The 20,778-nt window shown below is 43.3% G+C and overlaps 1 protein-coding gene across 2 annotated transcripts; it reads right to left on the bottom strand.

The window, feature by feature from the left end:
• Positions 1–13,837: 13,837 nt before the first annotated feature.
• Positions 13,838–20,628, bottom strand: MEIG1 (meiosis/spermiogenesis associated 1). 2 transcript variants are annotated; one of them, XM_075026777.1, is made up of 5 exons: positions 20,523–20,606; positions 19,299–19,411; positions 18,010–18,142; positions 16,169–16,331; positions 13,838–14,111 (listed from the first exon to the last, which is right to left on the bottom strand). In XM_075026777.1, exons 3-5 carry the CDS (start codon positions 18,111–18,113, stop codon positions 13,983–13,985), a joined length of 396 nt encoding a protein of 131 aa, XP_074882878.1. In that variant the 5' UTR covers positions 18,114–18,142; positions 19,299–19,411; positions 20,523–20,606; the 3' UTR covers positions 13,838–13,982. The 2 variants fall into 2 exon arrangements, with proteins under 2 accessions (XP_074882878.1, XP_074882879.1); XM_075026778.1 differs by lacking the exons at positions 18,010–18,142; positions 19,299–19,411 and having other exon boundaries at positions 20,523–20,628.
• Between the last annotated feature and the right edge of the window lie 150 nt (positions 20,629–20,778).

The following is a 20,778-nucleotide window of genomic DNA, read 5'->3' as shown; positions in this document are numbered from 1 at the left end:
ACTTAACAAAAACCACAAACTGTTACTTGAATATAAATAGCACCAATAAATAGCTAATAGATGAGATGAAGATGTCAACCAATGGCACTCAGAAATATAGTCTAGAGTAGTTGGGGTTCGTAAGACAAATAAAACCATTTATCTGTTTCGCCAGGGGTTTCACTTGCGTAGCTCATTTCAAGATTCCTTTCGCATTTCCAGCCAAGAGGGGTAGGTTGTCCTTGTCTCAGCCTCTTTAGGACATAAACTGACAAAAACTCCCTTTCTGTTGCTTCCTTCCTTGCTCATCATCAGCACCTCCAACACTTGAAGCTCTAAGATTTTGGTATGAAAGGTATTGCTTAGACTGGGCAGGAGCAAGACAACCAGACTTCATCCTTAGGTACCTAGAACAATATTTTCTGTTATCGAATGTCGCTAGGCAATAGCCATCAGTTTGACCTCCAGGATGCAGCAGCCTGTGGTCTTCAGAGATGGGTGACAGCCCCGGTGAGCCGGTGCCGTGGCAGTACTGAAGTCACAGCTGGGCCTTGGTGGTGTGGGACAGCCGTGGCTCCTGTGGCCTGTCCCGTGGCCCTAGGACAAGCCAAACGCACCTTGAAGGGAACAAAGTGATCGGGTGTCCACGCTGAGATCAGAACAGGGGAGTTACTCAGCCCATGCTTTGCTGCAGCATCTCATTTTTTAAATGCTACATCTTCTCCACTTAAGCCATCTGCATCTCCTGCCTGGACCACTTGCCTGTGCATCAAAATGCCACTCTGGGTGACACTTTCAGTCAGCAGGCAGCAACTCTAATTTGATGAGTGAGAATCTGATTGAGCCATTAATGTAACAGACCCAACAGACAACGTAGTGGATTTAGCAGCTGACTCGGCCAAGCGTTGGTTTTCACGATACAAATGGTTTGATAAATCGCATCCTTTCTGGTGGACGACAACATTTGTTCAGCACACGGTGTGTCTCGTGGAGCTGGGTCCTTTTTCTCGATAGGAGACACACTTGGATCATTAGCTGAGAAATGGTGGGAGCCGCTCTGCTTCATCTGAGAGATGATGCTCCCCAGCAGCAAGTATCTCAGCAAGAGTGCTGCCCCTCCATGAGTTTCGTTCTCTCTGTCAGTGCATGATGCAGCTGAATTGCTTCGGAGGCTGGGAATGAATAACTCTTTGTAGCAGTAGTCCTCACGGAAGGGAAGAGGCAAGATAAGACTGAAAATTTTCCCTGAGAGATCATTTATTGGAGGCTATGCAGGAGTTACAGCAGCGAGAGGGGTGTGGAGGTATCAAGACTCATGGGTCACTTAGGGACAAACAGGAATTTCTGCCCTAAGCTGGGATTTCCTCCGTCAGAAATGGAAAAAGGAGGCAAAAGCTTTTGCTGTCGGTCATATGATATCCATGAACCAATGTGGGATAGCAGCGGCGGAGGCTGATGTGACCCCGGGTGAGGAATTTCTACAGGAAAAAGGAGTAATTGCTGCCCTGGTACCAAGTACCAGTGAGATCCTCTCTGGAATCTGTTCATCGTTTTGGCCACTCACGCTCAGGAGAGACTGTTTTGTTCTGAAACAGGTATTGGGAGGAGCTCAACGGTGGCATGATCGGCACAAGGGCCCGTCCTCCAAGGGGAGACTGAAAAGCTTGGCTTGGTTAGCCCTGCGACAGGGGGGCCAAGAAGGGGTACTGCGGTTTTTATACACAGCGTGGGGAGGAGTAAACGCTAGAGAGCGAGATAAAATGTTTAAGCTAACGGGTTATGTTGGCACAAGAGCAAATGGCTATGAAGGATGCACCCGTAATAGTGCGTTCAGACTGGGGGATTTCAGTCAATCGAAGGAGACCAGTTCTAGGATAACCTTTCAGGCTGAGTTGTGGGGAGCAGAAAATCACATTGCTTTAAGGATGGAGATTCATTGACTTGTGAAAAATAGTATGAAGTGGGGAAAGGGGATTGGCATTGGAAACTAGACATCCTTTTCAACCTGAAGCCTCTTTGTACAAGCACAAACTGAGGAAAAATTTAATTTGGCAGCAGATCCTACTCCATCCATGGAATAGGATGCATTTGGTGTGGTGCCTCTCCTGCAGCCAGAGCTCCAGGAACAAATCCTGCTGCCATCAAGAGGCTGATACACCTGACTTGGGATGCAGGATCCAGTGAGCTCATTTTTCAGAGCTCGTCAAACTTCTGAAATCTCCCTTGGAAAATGAGACCATGCCTCTAGTCCTGGCACGTGTGGTTAAAGACCTCTCTACCTCGACATTTATGTCAGTACTCGGAGTACGTGTCTCATCCTCAGTGAAAAGACTATCAATCTTCTTCAGGGATATTCCGTATCTTACTTGGCTGGGCAGTGATGGAACATGGGTGTGCAGGGGGTCCACGCTCCCCGTATCTGCTGATGCTCACTCACAGGACAGATCATACAACAGAGCTGTTGGTTTTCTGCCATGGCTCAAAGCTTAGGGGATCCTCTGTTCCCTCGTTACAACCCTGCGGAATTGAACAAATGATAAAATTATTTGCCCAATTTGCTTGGTGATTTGTTCTCTTTCTCATAGAGACTGGCTTTTTTGCAAAAACTGAATCAAGCTGTATTGTCTGAGAATAAAGACAAGCTGCTAATATCAAGTTCAAACAAGTGCATCCATGACTGCCACAATTTTGATGCTCCATAACACCGACTCACTTCTTTCTACAATTTAAAGTAAGTACGTCAATCTTCAGTGAAAAGTACGTATGCTTTTCAGCTCTGAAATAAAAAACAACCTGATTTTTAATGGAGGAAATACTATAAAAGGAAACCTCAGATGGTTTAACATTGCAAAGGTTTGTTCTGCTCAGGTTGGACACACTATGCCTTCCCTTGTTCTTGTTTAGTGCGCTTTACATTTGTCACAGCTGGCTGCGTCTAAGTGTTAAAGCAGTTCCAAGGTTTACACGCTGAGCTTTAGCTCTCCTTTCTCAAAAAGAGTCCTGGCATTGCTTCCAAGAAGTAGATTTGGCCCATAAATTGCAGAGAGCTTTGGAGTCTCTTCAGAACATCAGCACTGTAGACTCATAAAAAAATATATGCTCTCTGCTGTCTAATATTTTATTTATTCTAAAGGCCATCATGTGGTTTTTCCTGTACTCTGGGCAAAGATTTAATTCAGCACATATATGAAAATTTTAATCTATCCCGAGGCTAATTATATATCATTGTCATTACTGCTGCTGCCTCCATAACTCATCAGCTGGCTGTTCGAGTCCCAAGGTGGAGGTCAGTAACTCATCTGTGCAGGCAATGCTGTCTTTAGCTCTTCACCGCCCGGCTCTCTGATGCTCTGCGTGTCCTTTCAAGTGATCTAATGTGCTGGGTTTTCTAATGCATCAATTTATCCCGTAACTCTTTGTTAGCACTGGCTTTCTGCTGCAATTTATCTTAGTCGCAGCTCCAGCAACAGCAGCCACTGGTCTCCCGTCTCCTTCCCCGTAGCGATTTCAGCTTCCTGACACAGCCGTTAGTGATTACAGCCTGGTAATTGGTTTTTGCACCGTTAAATCAGCCTTCAGCTCCCAGTGTGATGGCCCTTTGGCTATTCTATTTGGCATGATTTATTTTGAAAGGATACGGTTTTCTTTGGAGCTTTCTAATAAAGCTTCCACAACCCAAACTTCTTGGAGGACCCAGTTTCCACCTGTGTTTTTAAGTCTAAAGGGAACCTGATTAACAAACCTGCTTCATTACAATGGACTTCAAACTCATCTCTGTCAGCCCCCAACCCGAGGAAATGCTCTGGAAGAGTTAAAAATGGACAACACATTTAGGACACTGAGATCCTTCTCTATAGTCCCAGAAGAGTTGGGTTTGTCTCCCTCTGTGGAAAGGGTCACCCAAAGGAAGGGGAAAACCAGCTCGAGGACTTCCAGCATCGCTTCTCCACCCTGGAGCAAGGGGCACGATTTTTTCCAATTATTCTCTCAGTGCTGAGATTGCACATTTTGTGCCTTTGCATGTGCCTGGGGCACATGCTCTGCTGTGAGGACATGGGGTTTCTGAAGAAAGCGTGTGAAAAGAGAATAGAAACCAAAACCTTTATGTTTTGCAGTTCCCATGGTCAGTTTTACTTAGCTGCCTGTAAGGACCGAGAGATTTTTAAAAAGTGATGTGAAGTGGTGTTGCAGACATATTCAAACCGAAAAAAATTAAAATCAAAATTGAGCAAAAATATTTCTAGCATAGTCCAGCTGTAATCTAGCGATCTAGCCAAAGGTCCTTGCTTGCTCCTCTCAGCTTACAGCAACTTTCTTTTGAGTCTCTGCCTTACAGCTTTTGGAGATTTTCCCTTAAACAAGGATTCACACATTATTTTAGTGTTAGTGAACTCCAGTGGCAGTGGGACCCAAGGGGTGGATGCCACGTGGGGGAACACGGCACTGCTGGAGTGACCAGCACCGGCACCGTGGGGCTGGGGCTGATGTAAGCATCTCGTATCCATCGGCTCCCTGGATGTTATGGTCATTGCCTGGGACATGGGGAGGAACATTAGCCCAACAGGAGGGGGGGGGGGAAAAATCACAGCCTTTTATCGTTTGCAGTCAAGGAGAGGTTCGGGGGAGGCAGTCAGCAGAGGGAGGCATGAGCTCACAGATTCAGTGCGCGTCTCAGCCCGTGGCATCCCTCGGAGCTGGGAAATACAGGCAGAAGGCTTTAAATGGTACCGCAAAACTATTTCATTTTACTTTTTCCACATGTATGTTTAGCTCTTGGAGATCAGATGAGAGATTGAGCAAATGAAGAAACTGAAACATTCAGAGTTGGGGATGTGTTGTCCGAATTATTCATTATAATCTTCACTCTCCTTTGGGTTTCCAGCAGTTTTGAGTTTCATGAGGATTGTGGATTCTCTTTCTTTTACATTATCTTATTTAATGTATCACAGAAGCTTTCACATCTGCTTCTTTATGCCCCAAAATCTCAACTGAAAGAATCACAGCATTTGGTAGAAGATTTAGAGAAAAAAAATCTTCAAGATTTTTTATTTTTGAGAAAAAAATATCTTCAAAAAGAGAAATCTTTCATTAAAATATATATACATATGCATGTATCATGAAATTTTCCCTCTGAGCCTCTGATACTTGTATAAGCAATATACCGACATCCAACTCTTCTTTCAGGTTGGTGGCAGACTTTTAGTGGGGCAGCCCCTGTGAGCCTGCTTCAAAACATGCCTTTGAAGAGGAGGGGAAAGCCGCTTGAACTGACGCCCGTCATTTCCGTGCTTGGAGCCTGTGCACCAGCTGAACCGGGGACACCGGTGAAGGTAACGGCAAAACCAGCCCTCACGTCTACTGCATTTTCAACTTAGGCAGCATCGCTTGTCAAGCCAGGGAGGGTGGCAGCAACATGGCAGGGAAATCTGGATTGTTACTGCATTTTCAAGAGGAAGAAAATGCTACTTTTAATAAATCACAAAAGGACATAGAACGACAGTACCATCTCCTGATTTTGCAGGTTTTCTATCTTGTCATTTAAGCTTTCCACAGCGGGATGAACAGAAAAAAAATCTCCCCCTCCTTGTCCTTCCTCATTATGTGCATATAGTCCCCTTGGCCCCGCCACATCCTTGAAATACGGGGTTTGTGATGCTCTCTGCGGAGAGGTGAGGTGAAGGACCTTCCTCGCCCGCAGCGAGCGTGCTTCGCTGTGCCAGGAGAGGTCATCCCCCCAGCAGCGAGGGTCTGCGTGACTCCTGCATCTTCCCAAGTCACCTCAAGGCTACCTGGCAGCCAAACGCATCCAGGAGAAGGAGGTTTCCTTCCCAAAATTCGGTGTCCCTGAAGCACATGCTCCATTAAATGGGCGTTAGCCACAGGGTGACTAAAACACCTGCCTGAAATCCAGACTGCTGCCTCCTGTGCTGGAACGTTTCCAGCTGGCACTGCCAGCAGCCACGGGCTTTTTCCTCTCCGTGGGCTGTGCAATTCAAAACCTGCAGCAGCTACAGCCTCTGAATTGAAAAGCAAGTAATTTAAATCCTATTTGCACAGGGGAGCTGTTATCTTACTAAAAGTTGATGGTTTTCACGGAGTCTGAGGGTGGAGGGCTCCATCCCATGTGAGAGGTGTGAACCGCTCATCTCGGGGTCTCGCACAGCACCAGTCGCTGCTTAAATTTAGGTAACTCTGGGCTGAGATTGATGATAGTGGTTAGAAACTGCAGTAGTCCTCAGGCAGTAAAATAAGATATTCCAGAAACAAAACCTCCGAAGCACCTATTTCTTCATCTCTCCTGTGGCTCGTCGCTGATAGTTCAAATCAGCCAAGATGCATCTGATCAGCTGAGCACTGAGGAAAACACTTTCTAACTCCTTTTTCTTTATTGACAGAGTCCCAATGTAACCACTTCATTAATTTATCCCTGATTCAAGTCTGTTTATTCGGTCTGGTATCATTCCCTTTTAAGTACTGGATCATGTCCTTTGGCACCTCTCCAGTTTTCCAAAGTTTGTTAAGATCTAAAATTAGTGAATTAGAGAGTCCTGAGCTACTGATCGTAAGACTGGGACTGTACATGACCCCAGACTTTTGAATTGGAAGTGTTTCTATTTAGCAGGTAATGCTTCACATTATCCTTGGTTACAGATGGTAAATTATTTCATCTGGTGTAGCTGGATCCTACTACTTTGCTCTGATATAGTAAAGCAGGAATTATAAAATTTGTTGTGGGTTTTTTCCTATCATCTGATGGATACAAATGGTAAAACTGTAAATGACAGAGAAGCTATTCCTAAACTAAGATTCCCAATGACATTTTAATGTCTTCTTGCTGTCTGTAGCATACTTAAGCTTTTATATTTCTTCTATTTCTTTTGCCTTGCATTCTCAAAAATCTGCCTGCAATATACATATTACCAAGGAGTATCTGTTCTAAACACCTCTTCTGAACTCATCCTTCAGATCCATAAATCTTTCTTCTCTGCTGAAATATTGCTCTGGCCTGACAAAATATTAATCCAATGACATTTTAAATAAATCTCTTAGTAGTTAAAAGTGTAGTAATCTTTCTCACTTGGTGAGACCAAAGTTGTAAGTGATAGGCTATCAAACAGGTATTTCACGTTTTTAATGAGCATCTCCTCAGAACAGTGATCTTTCAGCCCCTGATAGACAGGCTGCCTCCTTTATGAAGAGTCGATGGAGAGAAGCAGGGTCCCTCTGGGCTGCGACTCAAGTTCCTTCTGAACAAGATGAAGACGGATCTGTCAGGGAGGTTAGGATGGGAGTTGGCAGGCTCTACCCACCGCAGCCACAGAACAGGGCTACAGAGCGAGAGGTCCGCTGCCTATAGCTTCAGGAGACCAGAGCCACTGAAAGCGGCAGATCTGCAGGGCCACCATCCTCTTTCCTCCAAAAACACTGCCCAACACATCCCCGTATGGAGCGTGCCTGGCTCCAGCCCACCTCTCCAGGCACAGCATCCTGGCACCTATCTCCTAGCGCCCACAGCCCACCTGCTGGCTCTTCCCCGCTCACATCCCAGCATTGGCTGTTCCTCAAAAACATTGTGTATTTGGCACGAGGGTGCTCCCTAGGACAGCTCAGCGCAGCTGACATCTTCTAGACTCACTGGGCAAAAATTAAGAACGTGCCATGTGTCCGCCTGCTTTTTGCTCCGTCCCCCTTGCAAAACCAAGCAGCTGTTTGCAGCTCATCCACCCAAGCAGGACACCTTCCCCTTGGCTGAGGCATTCCGGCGCTCCTGCCAAGGCAGGACGAACATCTGCAGCGAGGAGCTGGGACCATGTCCTGCTTCCCCAGCCAGCAAAAGCTGAGCTACTGCCAGCAAGGGAGGAGGTTTCTGCGGGTACAAGACCGCTGGCAAAATGCTGATGCATCTGTGTGGTTGACACACGCTCGTCCTTCCCTGAACTCGCGTCCTTTTTCCCTCCCTCCCCCATCCTCCTCCTCCTCCTGTTTTTAGGCATTCCTTTCCCTTTGTCTCCACGTCCTTAGAGCTGCCACCTGCCCACACATCTGCAGCAGCAGCATCACAGAGGTCCTGCTGCGTAGGTGCCTCTGCACAGCATCATCCTTCACACTGCAGCCAAGCCGCCTGCCTCGGGGAGGTTGGCATGAAGACATGTGAAATACGAGAGCATCTGGTTCAGTAAGTTATTTGGTTAAGGACTATTCCGTATCATAGAAATAGCAAATAACGAGGAAACCGCTAAATTAAGCACACAGACACGCAAACATTAATGAGCAGGTGATAAGAGAGGTAATAACGGAGGCCAGAGCTCGTCAGGCACTGGCTGATGGGCCATTAAAAGAACTACTCCAGCCTTGGAGAGGGTCAGCCTCGATTTTGTAACTGATAAGGAGGAAACGTGGTTAGCGTGGATATTAAGGGATATTTGAGGGAGCTTGGGGGACTGCACAAAACTTACTATGGGATGTTTAGGGGAAGGACTGAAGACCCATGTAGGGAAGGATCAGGGTGGAACAAGTATGGGAAGATGGCAAGGAGGGAGGCTGGAGGGGTCAGACACATGCGAGCAGGCTCTCGGGCATGACATTCACCTGAATGGGCCCTGACCCGATCCCTCCAGTCTGGCCTGTCTTCTTGTTAAAGCCCATTCTTAATTACCTTTTCTGTGTCATCTCACTGTCTGTCCTGTGTGCCAGCCCCTGGAGAAGGGGCCACGGGTGACAGGGACCACAGGTCCGCGTGTCATCACCAGAGAGACGGGGATGTATGTGCTTATCTGAGGGGTGTAAGTGCCAGCACCCGCAGCAACCTGGCTGTGTTTATATTTCCATAGTGAATTTAGTCCCATCTGCATGTAATTTTGCTAGCATCAAGCTGCACTAACTGGCAAGTAGAAAAGACTCAAGGATTTTCAAGAGATCCATGAGCGTGGGGTGCCTGCAAAGGCAGAGAATATGGAAGAGCACTGAGGGAAAAAAGGGCCACAAAAGCACCAACCAGCAAAGATACTCTATCCCAACACCGAGATGTGTAAATACACTGGCTGAACAGAGTATCCATAAAAATAATGATGTAGACATTCACCAGTCACCCTCCGAGAATACCATTTGCAGGTGTGCTGGGCTTCACACTTGAAGTAAATGCAAAGCCTCAACTGCAACAAGAAGGAAAATGTGTTTTATTAAGTAATTACAACTTGCCAAGAGGTGCTCAGCACAGGCAGGCTACTAAGAAAGCAGCGCCTACAAATAAATATAAATCCAGTGGAACTGGGGTAATAGGAGAGAACCTGCAGAGACCGTAAGGCAGCTCCATTCAAGCTGCTTTCAGACAGACTTCACTTGTATCAGCCGACTGGAGGAACAGCGGCATCAACAGCTGTTTGAGTTAGAAAGTTGCCTTTAACAAATTTGAAGCCAGTCAATCATTTTCAACACCTTGAAGCAAGGGAACTATGTTTGAAAACCAAAAGGTTGAGGTTCAACTGTCTTCAGAGCTGGAAAGACAACTGTCCACTCGAGTACCAAAATGACAATTAAAATGCTTGTACCATCCTTCTGTGTGGTGCTTTGAGCTGCTGTGACTGCACAGCAACCAAATAACCATAGTTTCACTTTCAGACAATACTGTTCCATAACAAATTCAAGTAAAGGCTGAAAACATAGAAAACCTGCCTAGAACACACAAATGCAGCTTTTATTTCCCCAGTGTAACTGGATGAATTCAGAGAGGTTGCACTCTTCCCATTTCACTTGTAGCTGTCAAACACAAAGTGTGAAAAGTAGGTCTTGGAAAAGTTTGTTTCACCTCCTTTTATGAGCTTCAGCAGGCACAGAAAGCATTTATTCTTGTCTTGTACAAAGCCATGAAGTGAATTAGAATTAGACGAAGTACATCAGACTTGGGCAGCTGGTAAGCACTTGCTAACAGGAAGCCTTGCCATCATCCATTTGCTAAGCTGCTGCAAATGGTCATTGATAAGAGGAATACCAACAGATAAGAAAAGTACCTAGGAAAGTATTTTCACAGAATTATGTTTTATTAAGACTCAAATCACCAAAATAGCACATATTTTCATCTCTAGGAAATAAAATGGAGAGATGTGACTTTATCTCTTTAAAGTTACTAAGTTCAGTAAAAAGTTTTTGTAATGGCATTCAGAAATGTTATTTATCTTGGTATGAATTGTTGTGTCACCCCCAAAATGAAGCACAGCTTCCCCAGATTGCTTACTTCTGATACTTTTTCACAACTTAGAGACCTTAAATTAAGACAGAAGTAAGCTAACAGTTTTGAACATGCTTAAAACTGAGGTCACAGATATTTCAGTTACAGATTTATCAAATAAGAGAAAATACTGACACAGTACATTCTTTTGACAGCTTTTTTGACTGAAAGAGATACATCCAGCGTAACGGTAGCAGAGGAAAACTTGCTAGTATTCAAGTATCAGCTTCATGCTCAACAGGCACAGCTGAATACCAAAGCCACTTCAGGAAGAACTTTGACAGGCTGGAGCAGTGGGACCGTGTGAGCCTCATGAGGTTCGACAAGGCCAAGTGTAAGATCCTGCAGACGGTTCGGGACAATCCCAAATCTGGATACAGGCTCGGCGATGAGTGGATTGAGAGCAGCCCTGAGGAGAAGGACTTGGGGGTATTAGTGGATGAAAAACTGAACATGAGCCGGCAATGTGCGCTTGCAGCCCAAAAAGCCAACTGTACCCTGGGCTGCATCAGAAGAAGCGTGACCAGCAGGTTGAGGGAGGTGATTCTGCCCCTCAGCTCCGCTCTGGTGAGACCCCCCTGCAGTACTGCGTCCAGCTCTGGGGTCCTCAGCAAGGAAAGACATGGACCTGTTGGAGCGGGTCCAGAGGAGGGACACAAGAATGATCAGGGGGCTGGAGCACCTCTCCTGTGAGGACAGGCTGAGAGAGTTGGGGTTGTTCAGTCTGGAGAAGAGAAAGCTCCAGGGAGACCTTATAGCAGCCTTCCAGCACCTAAGGGGGGCCTACAAGAAAGCCAGAGAGGGACTTTTTACAAGGGCATGTAGTGATAGGACAAGGGGTAATGGCTTTAAGCTGAAAGAGGGGAGATTTAGATGAGATGTAAGGAAGAAGTTCTTCCCTGTGAGGGTGGTGAGGCGCTGGCACAGGTTGCCCAGAGAGGCTGTGGCTGCTCCATCCCTGGCAGTGTTCAAGGCCAGGTTGGATGGGGCTTGGAGCAACCTGGTCTGGTGGAAGGTGTCCCTGCCCATGGCAGGGGGGTGGAACTAGATGATCTTTAAGGTCCCTTCCAATGCAAACCATTCTATGATTCTAAGAATTAACTCAAGAAAACTTCCTTATATTAATGTTATCTACTGATCACAGACAAACTTGAACTCAGGCAAGAACGCCTGTACCTGTTTCTTTTTAAAGAGAGGAACCCATTTAGCTTCATAGCTAAGGCCATCACACAGATATGGTCTTTAAAAAAAGAGAGTGGTTTTATGTACCCTTAAGTTTAGCATGAACTGGAGTGAAAGTTGGATACAAACTGGATGTCAAAGGACAATTATAGCTGAAACTCACTATCAATACAAAACCTGCTCTTTGGCTGATGAAGTGAGCAAACTTCCAAATACAGCATTAGGGCTGACAAAGGCTATGTCTGTAAACTGGTCTCCAGCACTAATTACAAGGCTTATCTTTCCTTTTCATCCCATTAATCTTTTAAATATTACAGTGAGATTCAACCTTTCAGAGCACTGACAATGCTGAAAAATGTAAGTAATAAAATCTAGGTAATTCACTCTCAAAATGAGAAGAATCTGCCAACTCATACAAGATCGGCATTTCAGAAGTGGAACATGAATTCCCATGCTACTTGTTTGAAATGAAAAGAAATCTCCATGAGCGGTATGAAATGCACACTCATTGTTTTAAAACATAATAGAAGAGAGAAAGCATCCAGCAGTATTGCAAAACCAATAAGATGTAGTCAGGTAAAATAAGGGACGCTCAGAATAATCTTTTGCATTTGCTTCAATTTTTAAAAGTTTTTCTTTAAAAAAAAGTTAAGCTCTAAAAACTAACCTGCAGTTTTAATTCCTGTTCTTGAGTGCCCAACTATGTCTTTTTCTATAGACTGAGAAAATGGCTGTACCAAACATTCTCACTTATTCTGTGTGTGGTGATAGCAATAATTTCTGTCAATAAATTTGAGTTGGCTATACTACACATCTATGTTTGTGAATTTTTTTAAGGCTTTTTTCATGTCCACTGGAAGATTTCTTTTTTAGGAAACTATGAAGTTAACAAAGTGAGATCCACTATCTTAAAAGGACAAAATAGATGGGTTATCCTAATAATTGTTCTGTTCCCACTGTTTGATTGCAAAGTATGCAAAAAATTCTCTCTTAAAAAGTACATCCAGAGCAATCCAAATAAAAAAGAAATCATAATGAAAATGTCAAGTTAAATTTATTGTAGCAATGCTTTATTTCTGTCATTGCAGTAACTCTCTATTTATATGCCATTAAGACCTTCCTGGAATAAAAAAGTTTCACTGTTTCTTCTGAGTACCTTTCAGTCATTTCTCTAACAGAGCTCATACAAATTTAAGCTAAAAATTTCCAAGCAGTCTAAATAAGGTGACTAGATCATTGTCACCTATTGTCAATGAGATCTTTTGAATATTGCACCCATACTACTTATTTTGACTTGGAGCTGTAAATCCTCTATTTCACATCTTGCGTTGGCCACCATCTTAGGTTCAAATGAAGGAAGAATATCTGTAAGACAGATGGTCAAATGTACACTGCTAATCCATGCCTAAAACTTAGTTTAGATATCCCTTCGTTTACAGTCTAGAAACAGGAGATATTAGTAATATTTTTTCTGTAACTACCATGAACACACCTAGTGGTTTACATAACAATAATCTGTTCTATTGGTCCATTATCTAGAGTTTTGGCATCTTAAAACATTTTATTCAAATTCCCTAATGAGTGAAGGTAAGCATGGCACCTCGCGTTTCCGGGGTGTCTCAGAGTAGCAGTCATGTGGACAGCTTCTGCAGAGCTGATGTCACAGCAACGTGTTCAAAGCAAATGTTACACACCTACATTTAGAAGAAATTAATTGTGCCCAGAAGAGCCAGCTTTTCTCCATTCAGAACAAAGGGTGTCCAAATGACAAGATCAGGTGTAGATGCTGACAATGTGACATTTGAAGTTAGATGAGATGAATTCTGCCCAGAAATCCCACGTATCATCCACGTAAGTTATCTAACCTTAAATATTACATAGTATGGATTTCATGTTCTCTCTGCAGTTTTGTAGTGACTCCACCGTATATAAATCCACAATCTTTTTTTCCACCCCTCCATAAAAAGGCATATGCTACCAAGTAATTAATACTTGCACCTGACAAAAAATACGTTGGTGATACCTTACCTATTGCTCAGAAAGACATTTTTGTTGTGACTGTTTCTATCCCAATAACCATTTTTCAAATCTGCAGCTCAGCACTGGTCCTTGCTACTTGATCATTCGGTGTCCTTCACTAAATTATTTGCTTGTTATTCTTGCTATTCTCCAAGGGAACTTCAGTTAGCATTTTGGCCTTACTTTGGCCCTTTGTAGTCTCATAACCCTTAGCTACACCAAGAGACCATGGCTGACATTAGCCAGTGTTTTGAGTAAAGATTGGTGCTTGTACTTATGATGGACTTTACACACAGTTAAACCAAATATATGATGCTCATTTACCAGCTTTTTATTTTTATGTCAAAACATTTGTAACTAGGAAAATGAGGGATAATAAGACTTTTGGTTATAACAGGAAAAAAGTGAAATTCCTATGTCTATAGTTCCGGGCTTCTCTACATTTCCAGTATTCCTCCTTCTATCGAAGAATTACATCGATACTTAAGGTAAGTCAGATTATACAATCTCATTTGCTAACAGATGCTAACAAACAGATTTATAAAAAAAACACAAGCAAATTAGAACAATAACAAAACTAATATACATAAACTTTCACTTTATGGACTTCTTCGTCTTCGCATTCTCTTTGCTTATCATAATAATAGAACGTATTGTCCCTTCTCTGAAGTTTCTTAACAAACCCCGTTTCTGGCCAACACTCGACCTACAAATAGAATAAAAATGACATATGTTCACCTGAACATGCTCACATTAAATGACATTTGTGCATTGCATTGCAAAGAATATAGGGTATACTTCCATGGGAAAACCTCATTTGCATCTAAACACTACTTTGCTATTAATTTGCTTAACTTTTAAAAAAAGTTTAAGAACAAGATGTCAGAAACCAGTTTTCTGGTTTAGTATAAAGAATTATGTGATCAGAAAAGTCTAGAAATAAGGATCTAAGAATATTTGATAGGCTAGAGTAATTTAAAAAGTGGACTAATCAAAGGTTTTAAAATACCTCATTTAGGAATAAAACATTGATGCTATTCAGTTATTCAGTAGTCTGAGAGGTTGAAAGATTCCACTTCTGTAGGACTGACACACACTTAAAGGATTATGGGATCCTTCTGACCATGAAAAATGTGCTTTTCATTAGCAATTTCATAAAAGTGAAGTGAGCTATATCTATCATGGTCTCAAAGACAGCAGGATCAGTCCTGCAGGAAACCAACACTATGCTAGTGCTCCTCAGTGTTCCACAACATGAAGCTTTAAACTAAAGGTTTGAGTACTTGTATGTTCAACAGCTTTATGACTCTAGTAGTTATCCGCAGCTTGAACACCTATGACTACTTCTGACCAAACCAAGCCTTAAAAATCAGGTAGCAAGAATCTTATTTCTCTTCCAGGCAGGGTTGACAATAGGATGTCAATCTAGAGCATCTCTAATTGGAGAGTCCCAGAAGTGGTAGTTTTACCACTTGCCTTATTACTTTAGGCATATAGCTGAGTTATTTGCATTCTCTGTCTAAACATAACAGCCTTAATATTCATTCCACCTACATTGTAATTGTATCATTAATAATAACTGCATTATGGAAATATAATATGGAGTAAACAAGACATTTCAAAATGTGTAAGTTGAAAGAGAATCACTGCTGGATCCTGGCAAGTTTGAACAGAATGCATGCTGATTTTACGTTGAGTAAGGTGTTCTTTAACTTTTATCAGGGTTTAATTATCTATGGTTATGCCCTGCTATAAATCTAAAACAGGCTGATCCTACCACACTAATTACGGGATTTCCTTTCTCACAGTTAAAAGGAATTTACACCACAGCCTTTACGGTGGTATCCAAGCCCACAACAAAATAATAAACTGCATCTTATTATGCACATCAACGTTTTGCTACGCTTTGAGACAACTGGACGAGGAGTGACTTTCCTAGGAACATTCTGCTCTTTCTTATGTGCACAGGAGGTTAAGATCTTTTAAAAGTGGATTTTTCATACTGTGTGTGCTGCTTTGGAAGATAAATTACAGAGCTCTGATAAAGATAATATGTTGTTTGCTGTATTAACCTCTTGGTTGCTATTTTGAATCTCAAGTAGCTACTGAATATCAGGACATTATTCACGAGCTCATTTGATGTGCTAGGGAGCATTGCCACCAACTATAGTGAGCAGAGGACCACATGCTTGATGTTCTCAGTTGACAAAAGCCTGTGTCACAACTCCCTTTACCACAGCTGGCACCAAATGTTTCTATTGTGGACAATTTCAATAGAAGCCAAGTTTTGAGTGTGCACAAAGTCTGATTATGTTACCACACAATTCAACTGTAAAACTGAAGTCGGTAGCAATGACACAGGACTGACTCCCTGGACAACGAACGAGTTTCCTATCAGGTCTATTGGCAGAGTTATGGGGAAACTTCACAGAGAACTCACTTTGAAATAATCCTTTCCTCAAAACTGAATTATTCTTTTAGATAGCAGCTACATTTATTCAAAGAAATCTATAATGCTTCTAAATGCATAAGAGAGGGGGAACAAAAACACAGGCTGTGTAGTGTTTCTGTTTCACTTCTGTGAACGAAGTTACTCTGCACAGTTAATAATAGCTCAAGAATTCAAGTCAGACCTGGGAGAAAAAAAGTGTATCAGAAACTAGCCTAAATGAAAGGAAAAAAGTGGCACCTCTATTTTCATTTAATAGTTTAACATAAGACAGAAGTTTAAAGTAACAACCCTTTCAGCATTCTAAATCTTACCATGTCAACTTGTTTTACTTGTTTGTATTCAAACTCATCTCTGTATCCAGCTTGCTGAAATCTGTATAAGTTCTCTACATCATCTGACCATTTTTTGGCATGATGTATAGATTTTGGTTTGATGTCAGCTTTAGCCATGACTCCAGAAACTTCAGACTTTTTCCTGAAATGAGATTTTTAAAAATTAAATAGAGAAGATGGAAACAAGTGATTTTTTGTTAGGGACATATAGAAATGGGTAGAACAAAATTTAAAAATAAAGGAATTACAGACAGTACAATATTATCTTCCCCTCAAAGCCTGAGGTTGAAAAAGAAAAACATTATAAGCAGTTGGAATCAAATTAAACACACTCCTTGATCTCAGACAAACCCAACTCATCTATACTGCTATATACACGCCTACATCTTATCCTAATCTACCTAAAATTTATCTGTGCACATTGATGCATTAAAAAAAAATTCAAAATACAGTAATTTTTTTTAATTTCACAACTTTGCAGTTGCTATCCCTCTGGGGCAGGCAGTTTTTCAGGTTTTCCTTTCTTCTTAGTGAAGGGACACCAAACTGGGAACCACAAAATGAAGAGCTGGGCTGTAACTGAAGAACAGCAAACACTCAGGATGGGAGAGGAGGGGAATGGAGAAATGCACTGCCAGTCATATGGCCGCAGTGGAGCAGGTCTTAAGAAATAAAATGGATAAGGAGGTAAAAAAAAATAAATAAAATAAGCAATCAAAAAAAAAAAAAATGCAGTCAGTGGAAACTCACCAGGGATGGATTTGAACTATATTTCAAAAAAATAAGAATCATTTGACTTCTACCTTTTATCTGAATTTCACTGCATTTGCTTTCTTGATTGTATCTTATTTTGCTACTAAAACAGAACTTTATGTTGCTTCCACAAGCAAAACACACAGAACACTATCCTGTCTAGCAGATATGATAAGAAATGCACCCTTTCCTAGTGTTGTAATGTCACCAAGTGTCAGCTTCATAATTAGGAAGGTATCTTCAAAGGAGAAAAAGCTTCTGGATTTAGTAGTGGGAGGATGAACAGTCTCACTCCCTGCGGGTAGTACGCTGCCTCCAAATCCTGTGCACAGAGTACAATTTCCTTACTTAGCAAGTTTCTGTATCAACCAAGAGCTTGAAAAGTTGAATGCTGATATCTTATCAAATGCATAAATGCCCTTAGTCTGTTAGAAAGGCAGGAAAGGAGGAAAAAAAAATATTTCGCCACAGCATACAAATCTTTGGGAAAATTTTATCAAGAATCATTGTTAACATAATGTGGAAATAGGAGTAGTCTGCATCTCTGTCATCTAACTGTATGAGAGCCATTAGCACACAAAGAAAGGGCCTTTCATCTCTTACTGCACACACTTCATTAAAGATTAGTAAAAATACGCACAAGGGCTCTTTTCTGGCAACACTAAACTATTTCTTGCATTCAGCACTCCAAACATTCTTTTACCAGGCTCTGCAGCATTTTGTAATTGAAGGCAACCATTTACTAAAAAAAAAGAAAAAGAAAAAATAATTTTCCCACCCAGTTATGAGGTGTCACATACAAATTAACATGATAAGTGTATATCCCTATTCTAAATCTTTAGTGTGGTCTTTGTGATATCTATCTCAACATATTTTTTTTTTCTCCCTTGCTGTAAAGGGCTCTTTTGTAGCCATTACAGAATTTTTCATGCCCTCTATATGCTCATCAATGTTTGTTGAGAACTGTTGTCAGTCTGGGACTTTAGACAGTCAATATTATTAGCAATAACATTAGATCTTAATTAATGCTAAACTATAATGAATTTAAGTGTCTTATGATAACTTACATGTTACTAGTGTTAAGTACTTCTTTATAGGATATACTGAATTCATCTAATGAATGTGCTTCTTCAAGATGTCTAGATATGTGTGGCACTTCCTGAGTCACCATTAATTCAGATGGCCTGTCCACAGGTGTTCCTGCTCAAAAATATATATATAAAGGTCATATATTTAAAGTGCCAGCTTGGTAACTTCAAATAATAAAAGTGACATCCTGATATTTTTAGGCTGTTGTTTAAGCCCTTTAAAAATTATACTCTTTGTCTGTTGTAGTGCCTCTGACTTCCAGGCATATCGCTGGTTTCATAGCACAAGAGCGAGAGATGAGACAGCCTGCAATCCAGGGAAGAGACAAAAGACAGCAGACAGATACAGGCAAATGAAAGAATGCAAGAGAATGGTATGAAAATATTTAGCACAATACTAACGCTTTTCACTTAAAGGGAATTTTTGAACAGTGAAGTGGACTTTGCTAAGATGACAATGTTTGCCTACTCTTAATTTAGGGGAAATAGTGAGATTTCATATACCCCTGTTTTGGCTTTGGGGAAAAACGTTTTTTAACGTCAATCATAGCACAATTTCTATGGAATCCTAACTAGCCTGGGCTTGCATATGGTAGTTTCCTTAACGCTTATACAAGTTGTAAGGGTATGTGGGAGGAGAATGTCTGCTCCTTTAAGGCCATCTGGTCAAGGACCTTTTTCAATGCAACAAGGGATAATAAGAAAGGGAGGAAGCCATAAAACAAGAACATATGGGGACACAAACCCAACCAGTAAATTATGAGGGAGGCAGTGATGAGAACCAAACCTGGTCAGTCACACTAATTGATGGGGGGGTGTGGGAGTGTGAGAATGTTTATTCCAGCAAGGTTATCTGATCAGGGACCTTGTCAATTGGGAAACTAAGGGAAAAAAGGGGAAACCAGAAACAAAATATACAGAGACACAGACCTGACAAAACAAACATAGAGACCATGGCAAGAAACAAACCTCACCACCCACACTAATTGATGGGCTATCAAGGAACTTCGGGCACCACTTCCAGGAATATCAACCTGGACTTTGCAACTGATAAGACTGTAAACCAGGGGGACCCCAAACTCGGAGGGCTGTGGGAATCAATAGAGCTGTACAAACCTGTGAGGGATGTGCAGGGGAAGGGAGCAGGGAGGAACAAAGGTGGGAATAGACAGAAAGAACTATAAAAGATGCCGGTCATGTGTAAAACAGGGCCAGTCAGTATGCTTGCCTGGCTGAGCCCTGCGCCTGATCATCACAGTCTGTCCTACCTTCTTGTATCTTCTTATTAAATCTCGTCTTCACTCTCTCTCTGCATAATCTCGCTCTCTATCCTGTGTGTATGTGTTTGCTGCAAGGACTAAGTGCCAGCTGCTGGTGAGACCTGTGTGTGAGGGTGAAAACTGGTGTCAGCTCCTGGAGTCAGACCTGGGGTACGGGCACCCCTGGCCTGATGTCAGCTGCTGCAGCGAGTGGGGGTCTTCTTTAACTTCCAGCCACTGGAGCAGGAACAGTATGTGTCCTGAAAAATTAGCTACTGGGGCATGGCTGGCATGAGTGAGGGGCTCTATGCCAGTGGTTGGAGAAAGACTGTCAGTCACAGCCTGTGCGCCAGGTGCCAGCTGCTAGGGAGGCAGGGTATCTGTATCTTCGCCAATCCAGGTGTATGTGGGGTGCGTATCCATATTCACTAGCAAACTTTAAGCTGGACTAGCTGGCAAGTAAGGGGACCTTGGGTACAGGCCAGGGTATCAAGTGGCCAGGGGGCCCTGTGCTGGTACACCCAAGGGGACTTGTGAACATGAAGTGCATGAGGGACAAGTGTGAGTGCATGTTTGCTAGTGAGCATCAAGCTGGATTAGCGGGCAAGTAGGGGATCCATGAAGCAGGTCAGGGGGCCTGGGGTCTGCGCAGGGGTGCTGGGCAGGCAGAGGGGCTGTGCTGGTGCTCAAGGGATCCACAAACGTGTGCGTGCTTGTGAACCTAGAGAGTGGTCTGTGTGTGCCTGCAGTGGTGAATTTTTACTGCTACCAGCCAAAGAGGAGGAAAGGTACTTGTCTGTGTTTATGTTTTATATATAAATTGCTGTTGAAGGCCACGCTTCGTCTGTGGCAGTCAGTGTGACCAGCCATGTCTGTAATACATGCTCAGCTTTGTTACTGGTTGAGCCTGCAAACGGGAAAGCACGAGCTGCATCCTTCCGCCCAGGCAGAGGCCTCAGGTCCCCGGGCAGCATTGGTCCTGGACCCGAGCGGCTGGAGGAGATGGCTGTGCTTCTTAGATCCCTTAACACAGGACCTATCTGGGGTCCTAGAAGAGTCAGTAAGAGATTTCCAATGACTTCCACAGACTTTACGGGATAGCTTCTTGTATTTGCCAAGGTGTTCAGGCAGATGTCTCTAGGCCCTGGTCCCAGTCACCGCTGTGACCGTAACCCCACCCTGCTCCCACCGCCATAGCCACAACCCGGCCACCCAGCCCTTACGACGGCCCACCTCGGTGCGAGGGCCGCAAAACGGGGACTCTTCCCAGGTCGGGCGGCGCGGATGCGGCGAGCCTGAGGGCGATGGCGGCGTTCCCCACAGCGCTCCTCTCAGCGCCAACGGTCGCCGCCGACCGCCGTTGCTAGGCAACCGCCCGCCATCGCCTCTTTAAGAAGCCGTTCCCGCCTCTCCCGCCGCGCGTCTTGATAGGCCGGCAGGAGGCGGAGCCGCCTCGCGATTGGCTGCGGGCCTCGGAGGCGGGGCCTGG

The sequence above is a fragment of the Buteo buteo genome, chromosome 4 (assembly GCF_964188355.1).
Source record: "Buteo buteo chromosome 4, bButBut1.hap1.1, whole genome shotgun sequence".
Classification (NCBI taxonomy): Eukaryota; Metazoa; Chordata; class Aves; order Accipitriformes; family Accipitridae; genus Buteo; species Buteo buteo.
This window is presented reverse-complemented; position numbering and strand designations above follow the sequence as displayed.